The following is a 13,834-nucleotide window of genomic DNA, read 5'->3' as shown; positions in this document are numbered from 1 at the left end:
GTGAGAAAGTAGCATTCTTCCTCTGCTGCTTAAGATGTCAGGAAAAAACAGTCCTCCTGTCTCCTCCTTCTTGCTGTTGAGGTTCCTAGGGTGTCAGCAGCCAAGCAGTCTTTATGTTGGGGAGTATTCACTGTGGTGTGTAAGCCAATCAGTTGTGAGCTGTGTGGCTAATAATGGTCAGAAGTACTGAACTGTGCAAATGATTCACTTGTGTGTTAATTGATTTTAAAAAAGAGTAAAGTCGAAGAGTGTAGTGAACCTTTGTCAACTTTTTTGGGTGCTTGGAACCACTGATGACCTTACCGTTTGGAGAATTTCCCATATTATTCTTCCATAGTTCAACAAGGTAGAAATTCACCTTTCCAGACACCCCTGCTACTAGGGTGCAGGGATGTGACCCAGGCTCCACTGATTTAGAAGCAAGTGGTGTGACATAGATGGAACATGACAAGATAGAACATGACAAGAGTGGTAGCAGAGACATTCAGTTTTCAGGGGTAATGGTGACAGAGGTCCTGCTGGGAGTGGCCAAAGTTCAGCCTCAGTGGTATAAAGTCCACTGTCTATGGCTCTGAGCAATCCTGGGGTGCAACTTGGGCACTGCCCCAGGTTGTGTGGGCTCAAATCCTGCTTCTCCAGCTTCAATGCCCTCCAGAAGTCTTCTTAAGCTCTACTAAACATTTAGACTCGTGGGACCATCATAGGCCACACTTGTCCCTCATGACAACATCAGACGTTCCTTTTACTGGGAGTCTTTATAACGATTCACCCAGCCGTCTCAGAGCTACCTTCTGCCCCAGTGACACTCAGGTGCAAGGAGATAAGATCCAGTTAGGTGGTTGTGAGAACTGCCCTGCTTTATGAACCCCAATATCTCTTGTAACAACTCCACAGAAGTAGCTTTCAAGGTCCCTGCAAGGGACATTGCCAGTTATAAGGATCAGTGAATTCAAGGAAGCCCAAAGCTCTGGAAGTACTATACCAAGTACTATAAATACTTGGTATTTATACCAAGTATCTATAGTACTACAAGGCCAGATCTAATGTACCAACCTAGGGTCATTCTGACCATAAGCAATGTTGCTTAGTAACACAGTTGATATTGTAATTCTTATCATGTTTCCAGGGAAACAGAGCTAGAAAATTAACCCAATGTCAGGTTCTCATGCAGGAGTGACAAGGATTTATTAACCCTCTTCCTACACTGGGCCCCCCAGAGGTTTTCTTTCTGCTCAGCAGGTTCAACTCTTGCAACTAAGCATTCTTACTAGTAGTGCTGCTTGTATCAAGGATACCTCTGCTCACTTGTGTTGTGATATACATTCCTTGATGGGAAAGAAAGGGGAAGGGTTATAATTAGAAGGCTGGAAATTTTGCATAACCCTGGGTATGTCTGTTGGAGTGTGTTAAAATTTGGATATCACCTGTCACATATTGATGTGCTGGGGTGATCTTTTGGGAGGGTTTCTTAGCAGATGTATTTGGGTACCATTAACTTCTAATATCTGGTATGTTTTCTTTATTAACTCTATTTCCTCAAGTGTAAATTCTTCCATTTGTTAAGACTGTTCTGTTTCTCCCATTCATTTTCCTCAAATAGTTGGTGATTGGATACTCATGTTTGTGGTCGAGATTTCCCTGGTAGACACAGGGAAACAGATGTCTGCCACATCTGTTTACACAGCTCTGTTACAAAAGGGGCGAAAGCTGCCACTGCCTAGATGTAAATTCTGGTTTGTTTCCCATGAGACTCGGGGAGAGTAAAACTACCTAATTGTCTAGTCTTCTAGGTGAAGCTGATCTCTGTTCCTCTCGGGCACGATCAGTTACTGTGGGCAACAAAACACTCCTATTTATCCTACTCCTTTTAATTTTATGATGACAAATTACTGAAATCATTCATGGCCAAACACATCTAGGAATCACTAGTCTTTCCAGTAATGATTTGGGGCAGGGAAATTTTGTCATAGATTTAAGATGATTCTATTAAAAAATAGTAGTAGCTTCACATGACCCCCATCCTCAAAACTGAGGTGTTTACATTTATCACTACTATTTGTAAAATGAATATAGCCTAATCATAATCATATAAGATTTATCTGAGTTTTTTTTTTTTTTCCCTAAATAAAGTATCTGAGGGACTGAAAGATTTCAGAAGCTCAAAAAATAGTAGCCAAAGTCCTGGAACAACTTAAACTACAGAAATTTTATACTGGTACTGAGCTTCTTCAAAACCCCACAATGAAAAATGAAGCTATCCAAAACCAATGTAGCAACTGGAAAGCTATGCCCACATGAAAGAGTCAAATGGTATACGGAGGCCTAGTTCCAAGTACTCCAGCCAAGAAAGGCTCTTCGGACAAGCAGAGATGGTTTGAGGCACAACACAATCCGTATTTCAGTCAACAAATATGTTCCAGGCCTTCTGCTCGGCGTGGACAAAAAGCACATAATATTCAGCTCCTGTTCTTGAAGAGTTTATGGAAAACCATATAAACACCATGGCCTTACTTGACTTTGCCAGACAGAGATAGAGAGTCAAGGAAATGTTTTTGATTTGGAGGGAAAAAGAAGACAGAAAAAGAGAAAAAAAACCAGCTCCAAATTAGAATCCTACCTCCCACTGGAAACGTCTTGTTTGTAAGTTTTCGTATGAAGCTGCTGTAAACACTTGTCTGGAAACAAGAGTCCTCTCTCCTCTGAAGCCCTTACCTATGTGTTTTCAGACGCTAATAAATATCAACGCCTAGCCTATCGTGGAATGGGAAGAAACAGCTTTTCGTCTGGAAGGAATCATACACAGGCTCCTTCAGAGACAACGATAATAACATTTGAGAGCCAAAAAATAAAAAGAAGATGTATTATATCAGCTCCTTTTTGGTGGGGGTGAGGGGAGCTCCCCTTGTGCCAGGCATGGCACTGGATGTCTTAGCTACAGTATCTAATTAATTGCTTACACCAGTCCCAAGAGGCTGGTTTTGTTCTCATTTCACAGTTGAGGAGAAGAGTTTCAGTAGGGGTGAAATGACTCATTCAAGGTCCCAGAACTAGAAGAAGCAGAGCTGGGATCCAAACCCAAAGGTCGATCTGACTCCCAAATCCATACTCTTTCCAGAGGACCAAAGTGAACAGAACTCAAAAAATGACAAGTGTTTTCTGTTTTGTGTCGTCCCCTGAAAATTCAGCCAAGGAGGAATGGAAAGACCAAGATAATTGACTCTGACAAATTCTAGGACATGTTCTCTTTACTCGGCTCCCCCTTGCAGCTCATGCCTCTTTAAAACTTGTCCCAGAAAGTTTGGAATCCTTAGATGCTCTCCCTAGACTTACAGCCACTTCAACTACACTCTGAATCCTGAAATAGATTCCGGAAGGGAAGATGGAAACTACATAACAGAAAATATAACAGGAGCCATGCAACTGTGTTGAGTTGGGGGCAGGGGGTATGTCACACGATGAGATGCATATTTTAGAAGTTTCAGTCTGGTGGCCATGAGGATGGAGCTGGTCAGAGAATATTAAGCCTCCCGTCCAGGGAGACCGCTTAGAAATCAAATGCAGTAATAGCAGTAAGAGGAAACGAGGGACTGAACCATGCAGTGAGGCAGCCATCTGGGGAGGAAGGATTAGAGGAATGGGAGACGGCACAGAAGTTGCATCGGTGAGACCTACTGACCAGCTGGCTGTAGGAAGGAGGGAAGGAGAGGAAGGAGTGTGGAGTGAGTCCCAGTTTTCTGACCGAGGTGACCGGGTTGATGGTGATGCCATTCTTAGAGACTGGGGGCGGGGGGGAAAGGAGGAACAGTCGGTTTGGGGGGAAAGATGTTGGCTTTAGTTTTGAGGTGGTTGTGGGCACTCCTGATGGAAATGTTCCATAGGCAGTTGGATCAACGGATTTGTCCCTTCTTTCATCCTACAAATATTTACTGACTTTGTGATATATACCAGATGTTGAGCTTGGCATTAGGTGTGGCGTGACAACAAAAACAGATGTGTTCTGTGCCCTCATGAAGCTCACAGGCAATAAACACACACACACACACACACATTTGCTGTGTTGGGCAGAAGAGAATAAGGTGCCCTGAGAAGAACCAGCCTGAGAGTGTGAGCCTTGACAGTGGAAACTGGAAGGCTGAGGTGGATCAGGTTCTGGAGCTCAGAGGTGGTGACGTCTGGCTGGAGATGGAGGGGGTGTCATCTGCATAGAGGCGGGAATTGAAGAGTGGCGGGGTAGGTGAGTCAGAGAAACTGCCCTATTCTACAGGCTGCTGGGGTAGGGATGGGGGCTGAAGAACTAGGTACCCCAAAGGCCAAGGCCAATAGTTTCCATCCTCCCAGCCATCATGATTCATACTCATAGAAAGCAACGTCTTGGTGTGTGTGACTGAGGTTGTTTTCTGCCCAGGGACCACGGGCACGTTGCCACCTCTCCACTTTGGGCATATTTGGCACGTGAAAATATGCACACGGCACCCACTGATTTGGCCTGGCGGGAGACATGAGTAATCCTCTGATTAAGTTAATTCCAGACTGGATTGAAATATTGATGCTAACTTGGGATTAAAAAAAAAAAAAGAGTCAACTTCTGTCTCGCTCATCCTCCATCCTCTACTCTAAACTGAAAGCCAAGAGACATGGTTTAGGAGCCCAATTAAGCCCGACCCATCCTGGCAGAAACAGAGCATCCAGTGAGTGTTTTAAAACCACTTGGAACCATTTAACAGAGAAAAGTGCATTGAGCCCAAACTGGGAGTTGTTCAGCTATTTGCGGATAAGATCTCCAACAACAATAATAAAAGGGAACATTTATTGAGCACTTACTACGTGCTGGGCACTGTTCAATGCATTCGATCTTCAAACAGCCTTATGAAGGATTTATTCTTAGGACCTCTATTTTGTAGATGAAGAAACTGAGGCACGGGGAGGTTAAAGGCACTTTTCCAAGACATCCTGGCTTTTAATTGGAAGAGCCTGGATTTGAACCCAGAAGTCTGGATCACAGAGCCTGTTCTTTAACCACTCAATAAACAGCGTCACTACTGTAGTAGTTAGAGTGAACAAGCCTGTGTACACAGGAGGAGGGGCCTGATTTGTGAGATGCTGGGGGGAGATGTTCCCTTAGGAACAGGTCCACATCTCTGTGGACCTGTACCCAGGGGAAGAGGGGACGCCTCCAGGCAGCCTCCTTTCCTGATGGTGGTTTGGATTCCTTGCCTCTGAGAGGGTGAAACCATCCTCAGAAAATCTTGGGATTTTCCAGGTAGAAGGCAACCTGGAAAGCGATTAGTGCAGCTACTCGTTTACAGATACGGAGGCTGAGGCATGGGGACGTGGACAGATGGCGCTGGGGAGCAGCAGAAGCCAGGTCAGAGGGAGCTTCCTCTTCCAGGGAGCCCTCCCTTCCTTCTCTGCCATGAGGATTCTGCTTCATGGGAACTGCTATGCTGTCTTCTGCCCACATGAGAGGCCCACTTCTGGCTGAGCAAGTGTTATGGTTTCCCCCTGGAATCCCCAGGGCAGACAGGGTGAAATGAAGATAAAACATCTCCCACCCAAGAAGCTGGTATCCCCCTAAGCTGCCTTCACAAGGAAGCCCCCTTGCACTGCAGAGGCCTCATCCCTCCAGATTTGCAGACCCTCTCTTCTGACCCAGGCCACTTTTATCCCAAACTGGGCCAGCCCTATGCAAACCCATTTCAAAGATTCCACCCAGGTCTCTGATAACCCCTCAAGGTCATCTAGACCCCTCCAGTGAGTTTCTGGAAACTGGGCAGTTCTGACCCCCAGCATCCCTCTCCTCCCCCACTCCTGTACCACCCTGGGGGCAATACCTACTCACCATAAGGTGGTGTTGGCCAGAAGGGAGCCCCTCTCTTTGGCCATCCAAAGCTAGCACAAGTCTTACCTTTCCACCTGGAGGTTGACTTTGGAGGGCTCCACGTTGGGATTTTCCCATTCCATCTGCGGGCAGTGCATGAAATAGCAAAGGGTGTACAGGGCCTCGGGCTCCCAGTAGAGCGCCCCCTGCTTGTGGTGCAGGGGGGTGCCATTGCCATGGTGCTTGGCGTTGAGGGGCTGCAGGTGATGCATTGCTCGGGACACCAGGTCACCTGTGGACAGAAGTAACATTTCAGATCCTTCAGGCAGCCAAAGCTTGCAGAGAAGATGTGCCTGGAGATCTCGGCAGAGGTTTGCATCCTGAGATTCCCTCATTCAATGGGAGTGGTCCCATGAGACCTCCAGGTCACACATCAAGCAGAGAGGAAAGCATTTGTTCATTCACCACGCGACAGTCAAGGGCTTTCCAGGTCTGGGGTGCTGTTTCAGGCACAGAGGGCTGCTAAGATAACTCCAGTCCTGCCCTTCTGGGACCCCTCGTTTCTAACAAGGCACAGAAAGCCCTTTGTATGTGTCTGCCTCCGGCCTCCCTCACCTTGGGACACACCCTCTGTCACATCCTCTGCTGTAACCAGCACTGCCTTCTTTGCAGTCACAAGAACTGTCACTTGCCTTTAAGCCTGGGCATACACTATTCCATCTATCCAGAACATTCTCTCTCTCCTCTTTTCCAGGCTAACTCCTACTGATTATCCAGGTATCGGCTTATATATTAATTTCTCCAGGAAGCCATCCTGGAATCTCCCGCACTCCCCTGTGTCTCATATCACACTGTACTTTCTTGGGTACAGCATTTAGAGCACTGTGTCTTTTTCTTTGTCAGTCGTTCCCAACAACAGCGACTCAGTCCTAAATGACACTTGTTATGCAATAGCACTAATTCATTTGATTCTCACAATACCCTATAAAGTAGGTACCTTTATAAACCCATTTTACAGATGAGGAAACAGAGGCTCAAAGAGGTTAAATAACTTCTCAGGGGTGCACAGCTATGAGCAGCAGAGGGAGGATTTGACCCCGGCAGTCTGGCTCCAGAATCCACGCACTTAACTGTGCTCCTTGAGGGGCATGTTTTACTTTTCTCAACGCTGGCAAACCTTGAGAACACTCTGGTCTTTCTCACGCTTTCTCAGAAGGAAACCAGCCTTCTCCTTAATCAAACCAAAGCTGCAGGCTCCCAGATTGGCCATGGAGGGAAGATCCTCCTGTGGGATGCTGGCTGGGCCTGAAGCCCCGACTTTTCTTGGCTAAGATGGTGTTTCTCAAACTTGGATTGCTTGTAAGCGACCTTCGTGAGTGTAGCTGAATCCTAATACCACCGGTACCATTATTTACTTAATCTTCAATGGACTCCCTTTGTTTTTAAAAATACACATATCTAAAAAGGAAACATTATGTCACTGCCATAAACGGAAAATCAGTATCACCTGCCATCAACAGAAGGTCATCGTGAAAGTTAACCTGATGAAAAGGAAACAGCGTAATCAATTTATAGCTGAATTCTGGCCCTGCTTTCTACTCTTATAAATAATGAGTGAGAGCGTTGTTAGGGGCTCATATCAAGTGGAGCCTTTCTTCTGAAAGTAATTAGCATTAAAATAGAATTTAAAAGAGTCACTCCCATGACCAATGTTATTTAAGGCACTGCCCCTGTCCCACTGGAAATCATCTCATGCACAGTGGGAGGTGTTGCACACTTGGGGAGACGCTCCTCTAAGATACCTGTGATGGTGAATTTTATGTGGCAACTGGGCTAGGCTATGGTGCCCAGTTGGCTGGTCAAACACTAGACTAGATATTGCTGTGAAGCTATTTTTTACATGGGATCAACATTTAAGTCAGTAGATTTTCAGTAAAGCAGATTACCCTCCATAATGTGGGTGGGTCTCATCCAGTCAGTTGAAGGAAGGCCTTAGGAGAAAAGATAGAGGACCTTGAAGAGGAAGGAATTCTGCCTTCAGACTCATGACTGAAACATCAACTCCTACTGGAGTTTAAAGCCCCCATTCCCAATCCTTCATTGCCCAGCTGAAACCAAGCCTGCAGAGCCCACCAGTTCTCTGCCATCCAGCTGTACTTTTTAACATGACACTTTCTACCTAAAATCCAAACCCAAGAAAGTGAGGCTCAGTGAGAGGCAGGAGTTTCTCCTCTGAAGGCCCAGGGCCTGCCTTCTAGGTTCCCATTTCCTACCTGAGGAAAAGGGCCACTTCTTCAAAAGAAGATTGACAAGAGGACCATTCACCCCCTCTGTGGGAGTGAGACTATGGAGATGAGGTCTCACCTGAGGGTGCAAATGGCAAATATTCTCCTTTCTCTTCCATGCCCATGGCAGACATGCTTAGTCAATCACAGAGCCCGTATCCACTAAGTGTAGATGCAGCCTTAAAAATCCTTCTTGAGGCAAGATTCCAAGTGTCCACTATTTCTGATAGGAGTTGTCAGAGGAAAGGAAACTTCTATGTTGCCAGAGTCCTAAGGCCTCATCAAGACGACCTAACCAGAGTACAATCCACTAAGCTTAATATCTGAACAGTGATGCAGGAGTTAAACAGATAGCAGTGGGGCGGGGTGGGGGGGAAGGTTTGCTTCCCTACACCCCTCTGCCTCTCATCAAGCCTAACCTAGAGTCTGACCCTCCTTCTCTCCATTTGCCACAGCAGGAAAATATATGCAAGAACCTCAAAAAAGAATCAGAGGAGGAAATTCTCTTTGAGTGGCAGGTGGGCAGGGAAGATCCCCAGGGGACCTGCAGATGGAAAATGTGGAGAAACATGGCTCTACATGAAGAGTCCCAGCTGCCATTCATTGAGCGCCTACCCTATACCAGGCACTGTGAAAAAGCACCTCACGTGCATTGTTTCTATTCCTCACAGGCTCTATAGGGTATGTTTATATTATTTTAGCTTTAGAGCAGTGATCTGCAACCAGGGTGATTTTGCCTCCCAGGGGATGTCTGGCAATATCTGGAGATATTTCTGGTGCCATGTCCGGGGGGCTGTTACTACATCTAATGGGTAGAGGGAAGAAATGTTCTTAAACATCCTACAATGCACAGATCAGTCCCCACAAGAAAGAATTTAGCCCAAATGTCAATAATGCCCAGGTTGAGAAATCCTGTTTTACAGATGAGGAAACTGAGGCTCAAGGTCACAAGGCAGAGATAAGATTCCAACCCAGGTCTGTCTGACTCTAATGTCTGTGCTCATCGTCCTACACTGACCTGAGTCCTTCTTTCAGAGACATCCTGCTGCATCTGTGGCCAACTCCAAGTCTATGATGGGGCCATTTGTCATTATGTAGCCAAGGTGTTCACGTATGCTCCTTTCCCTTGATTCAGTAATTCCATTTCTGGGACTCTGTCCCAGTGTTAGAATCCAAAATGCAGCAAAATCTTCATGCACAAGGATTTTCACCCAAACCTTATTTACAGGGTCCAAAATTTGACAAAGAAACAAATGTTTGAAAATCAGAGCATGGTTAAATAAACTCTGGTGTGTGATAAAACTTATGCAGTTACTAAAAATGTTTACATAGAATGGCAATAAATGATGAAAAGCTTTGTGTTAAAATGGTAAGTGGGGAAAAAAGTGAAATTCAAAACTGCATACAGTGTGATCAGGATTATGTTATTAAAAAATATGCTCTGAGTAAATACCAGGAGAAAAAAAAAGCAAAATGTTGACCAGGGATTTCTGTGCCTAGCGGGATTGTGGGTGACGTTCCCTCCCAACTTTCCTGTCATTTCTGAATTTTGAATTATGCCATGTGCTATTTGGTATTATCGGAATAATAAGCTCACCGAGGTGGTGTTTAAATTTCTTGTACCTTCCATCTAGGGTCAGGTTGGGGTACACTTAATCTGTTACAATATTGCTTCTGTTTTATGTTTTAGTTTTTTGGCCAGGAGGCATGTGGGATTTTAGCTCCCCGACCAGGAATTGAACCTGCACCCCCTGCATTGGAAGGCAAAGTCTTAACCACTGGACCACCAGGGAAGTTCCCCTCTGTCTTTCTTGAAAGCACTCATAAAAAAGCTCAAAATAAGGGCTTCCCTGGTGGTGCAGTGGTTGAGAGTCCGCCTGCTGATGCAGGGGACACGGGTTCGTGCCCCGGTCCGGGAAGATCCCACATGCTGCAGAGAGGCTGGGCCCGTGGGCCATGGCCGCTGAGCCTGTGCGTCCGGAGCCTGTGCTCCGCGGTGGGAGAGGCCACAGCAGTGAGAGGCCCGTGTACAGCAAAAAAAAAAAAAAAAAAAAAAAGCTCAAAATAAGAAAATCAAAATGGGGTGGAGATGAGAAGAGGATCCATGTTTTGGGGCAGTGCATCACCCCTCAAGTTCCCCAAGACCCTGGGAAGGCTTTGGCCTTAATTGGGCTAACCATCTCCTCAGGGCATCGTTCAGCTCACCCTGCACTTCCAGGTTCCCTGCTTTTGCTTTTGCTCTTGTTGTTTTCTCATCTTAGAGTGCCCCCCCCACCCCGCTTCATCCTCTCAACTACTGACGACCTTCAAGGCTGTGATCAAATGCCACTTCTTCCCTGGAGCCCTCCAGGATGTCACAGATCAGAATCAACTTCCCATTCCCCTGTGTACACACAGCACCTACTAATAAAGTCTAACATGTTACTTGTTTAACTCAGATGTGTTTTAAGTGCCCACACATCTACTTCCCCTACTGAGCTTCACAGGCAGAGACACGACTCATTCATTGTCCTGTTCTTGGAGGAGCAGTGTAGTGTAGTGTAGTGGTTAGGGACAAGCTCTCTGGAGTCAGATTGTCTGAGTCTGAGTCTCCAACCTGCCACTGACTAGCTGCATGATCTTGGGTGAGTTTCCTTCTTTGTATACAGGGATGATTATGACCTTTGTGAATTTGTTGTGTGGATTAAACTGATAACATGTATAAAGTACCCAGCATTGGTTTCTTCATTTGAAAGATGGAGATAATAATAGTGCCTAACTCATAATATGAAATGAAGCAATCACAAATCACTTAAAGCACCTGGAATAGGGTCTGGCACATCCTAAGTGTATATAGTAAGTATTCAGCACTATTTCTTTTACTTTGTATCATCCCATCATCATCATCACCACCATCATCATCACCATCATCTTTTCCACATCATGACCACCATCATCATCACTTTCATTATCATCTTCATCATCATCACCATCATTTCTATTTTCATCATTATCACTATCATCATCACCACATCATTATCATCATCATCATTGTTATCAGCCGAGTCTCTGGATCAGAGGCCGAAAGGATGTCTCTGATGAGGGCTGGCCATAGGAGATGGAATTGGCACAGGGATTCTGTAATCACAAGCTCCATTTCAAATCCCACTCTATGTATGTGCTATCTGCTGCTTCACCTGTCAGCGTCATGAACCCCAAACAACAAATCCACTTGTCACTAGCTGCACTGAGTTTGGGTGTCTGGAGTTTGGGTCTAGGAACCTACTTGAGAACCCGCTTATAACCAGGTTTTCCAAATGTCAGCCATTTGGGAATCAGCATCATGAATTCTCACATACCTGTGTGCCGCAGGTACAGTTTATGTACTTAATATTTTTCCTTAAATTGGCGAATTCTTTCACACAATAAATTCATTTTAAAAGGAAACTTCATATCAGTGCCATAAAAGGAAAACCAATATTTTTCTAGTACCTGTGAAAAATTCATAGCAATTAAAAATAGAAAGTGTTTTGAGTATCACCTACAATCATCTCCCATGCAACCCTTTGGGAAACGCTGCTCTAACCTGCCAGGCTCAAGCTATCAGTGTAGCTCCCTCTAAGCCGTCTTCCTGCATGCCAGTGTGATCCCCCTGAGACAAAGGGCTGCACATTCCAACATGGGCTCCTTCTGCCAAAACCTATGCTGTGACAGCACCTTCAATTCCTTCACCGCTCTTCATCCTCGGTCAAAGACCACTTACTATAGTACGTTTTCAAAACCTCACACGACCCTGGGGTAGGAGGTATGATCACCCTCTTTTCATAGATCCCTGGGGATCCGAGTGATCACGTCACTTGCCCTAGGTCACACAGCAAAGATAAGGAAGCGAAGGCACTCCCCAGCATCATAAACTGCAGTTTAACTTGCCTCACTGAAACTCGTCCCCTTGAAAAAAAGAAAGACCATGTATAGCCCAGTACAAAGTAATGAGAGGAGATTTGTTTTAAAGGAGAAGGAGAGCTGGAGAAACAGGGATGGACAAGGGAAGACTGAACTCTGGATCCAGCAGGAAACTTACCATTCATGCATTCATTCATTCATCAAATATTTATTGCATCCTACTATGTGCCAGACATTGTTCTAGGCACTGGGGATACAGTCAATGATGTTAAAAAAAAGTCTGAGCTCTTATGGGGTTTACAGTCTTGGTGAGGTGGACAGAAAATAAACAAATATATAATATGTCAGGTGGTGCTAAGTGCTATGAAGAAAATTAAAGCAGGAAGTGTGTATAGAAAGCAGCGATGCAGGGATGGTTAAGTGAGTGGGGCTGTCATAGGAAGGCCTCTCTGAGGAGGTGACATTTAAGCAGAGGCCTGAATGAAATAAGGGAGGAGCTTTGTAAAAATCAAGGGAAAAGCTTTCTAGGCAGAGGGAGGAGCAAGTGCAAAGGCCCTGTTGTGGAGTGGAACATTCAAGAAATACCAAGAGGCCAGTGGCCACTTGACCACCTGAAAAGGTCACAGTGCATTCTAGGGGCTGGAGGCAGCAGGACCTTCTGAAAAGATCCCATTTGCATTTGAGAGACCCCCTTGTCCAAGCAATAAGGGCTGTTTTTCTTTCTGGTGACACCAAGGGGAGACAACCCAGAAACGTTTTTGTGCACAGTTGTAAATTAATGGCCCCATTTTGATGAACTCATTGAGTGGGAACAACAAGTTCACAGTTTAGTGTGAAAAGAAAACAGAAAGAGGCAGTTTTCGATGAAGCCCTCATTTTTTCCCCTTTAAAGAGCAGAAAGCAATGACTCTAATTAATGACTGTCCAATGCAGTTTTAATTGGGAGCTTGGGGGCAAGGCAGGGAATGCCGGGCAGAAGGGCTGCAGCAAGATCTTGGAGGACACAAATGTGGGATTGATGGGACCAAATGCAGAGTCGAGTTGGTACAGACGAATGGATAAAGAAGATGTGGTACATATATACAGTGGTATATATTACTCAGCCATAAAAAAGAACAAAATAATGCCATCTGCAGCAACATGGCTGGACCTAGAGACTGTCATATTAAGTGAAGTAAGTCAGACGGAGAAAGACAAATATCATATGAAGTTGCTTATATGTGGAATCTAAAAAAAAGGGTACAAATGAACTTATTTACCAAACAGAAGTAGAGTCACAGATGTAGAAAACAAACTTACGGTTACCAGGGGATAAGGAGGGGAGGGATAAATTGGGAGGTTGGGACTGACATACACACACTACTGTATATGAAATAGATAACTAATAAGAACTTGTTATATAGAACAAGGAACTCTACTCAATATTCTGTAATGGCCTATATGGGGAAAGAACCTAAAAAAAAAAAAGAGTGGATATATGTATATGTATAACTGATTCACTTTGCTGTACAAATGAAACTAACACAACATGGTAAATCAACTATACCCTGATAAAAATTAAAAAAAAAAAGGAAACCAATAAAATAAACTAAAGTAGCCTTAACTTCTGTTCTCTCAAAAAATAAGTGAGAATAGCCAGAGCCTCTGCTTTCCTTGTGGCCTCAATGGAGGAGACGGGACAGACCAGCTTCCCCCAGACCTACTCCTGACCTGGTTCAGGTAAGAAGACCTGGTCTGCCCACCGGACTCTAAGCATTGCCTTGAGAATCTCTTCGGGTTCACAGTTAAAAATCACCAGGCTTGTGTCAGTTTGTGGACCTTTGTGGTCTCCTGATTTAGCTTCTCATTC

General features: G+C 45.0%; 1 protein-coding gene across 4 annotated transcripts in view; it reads right to left on the bottom strand.

The window, feature by feature from the left end:
* Positions 1 to 13,834, bottom strand: part of ABTB3 (ankyrin repeat and BTB domain containing 3) — a 307,888-nt gene that overhangs the window by 102,452 nt on the left and 191,602 nt on the right. For all 4 annotated transcript variants that reach the window (XM_067697855.1, XM_067697854.1, XM_067697853.1 and 1 more), the window contains exon 3: positions 5,906 to 6,110. In XM_067697855.1, the coding sequence (XP_067553956.1) occupies positions 5,906 to 6,110 (205 nt within the window). The remainder of the gene's footprint in view (positions 1 to 5,905; positions 6,111 to 13,834) is intronic.

Source organism: Pseudorca crassidens, chromosome 11 (assembly GCF_039906515.1).
Source record: "Pseudorca crassidens isolate mPseCra1 chromosome 11, mPseCra1.hap1, whole genome shotgun sequence".
Classification (NCBI taxonomy): domain Eukaryota; kingdom Metazoa; phylum Chordata; class Mammalia; order Artiodactyla; family Delphinidae; genus Pseudorca; species Pseudorca crassidens.
Note: the sequence above shows the minus strand (reverse complement) of the source record. Positions and strands in the feature narration are given on the sequence as shown.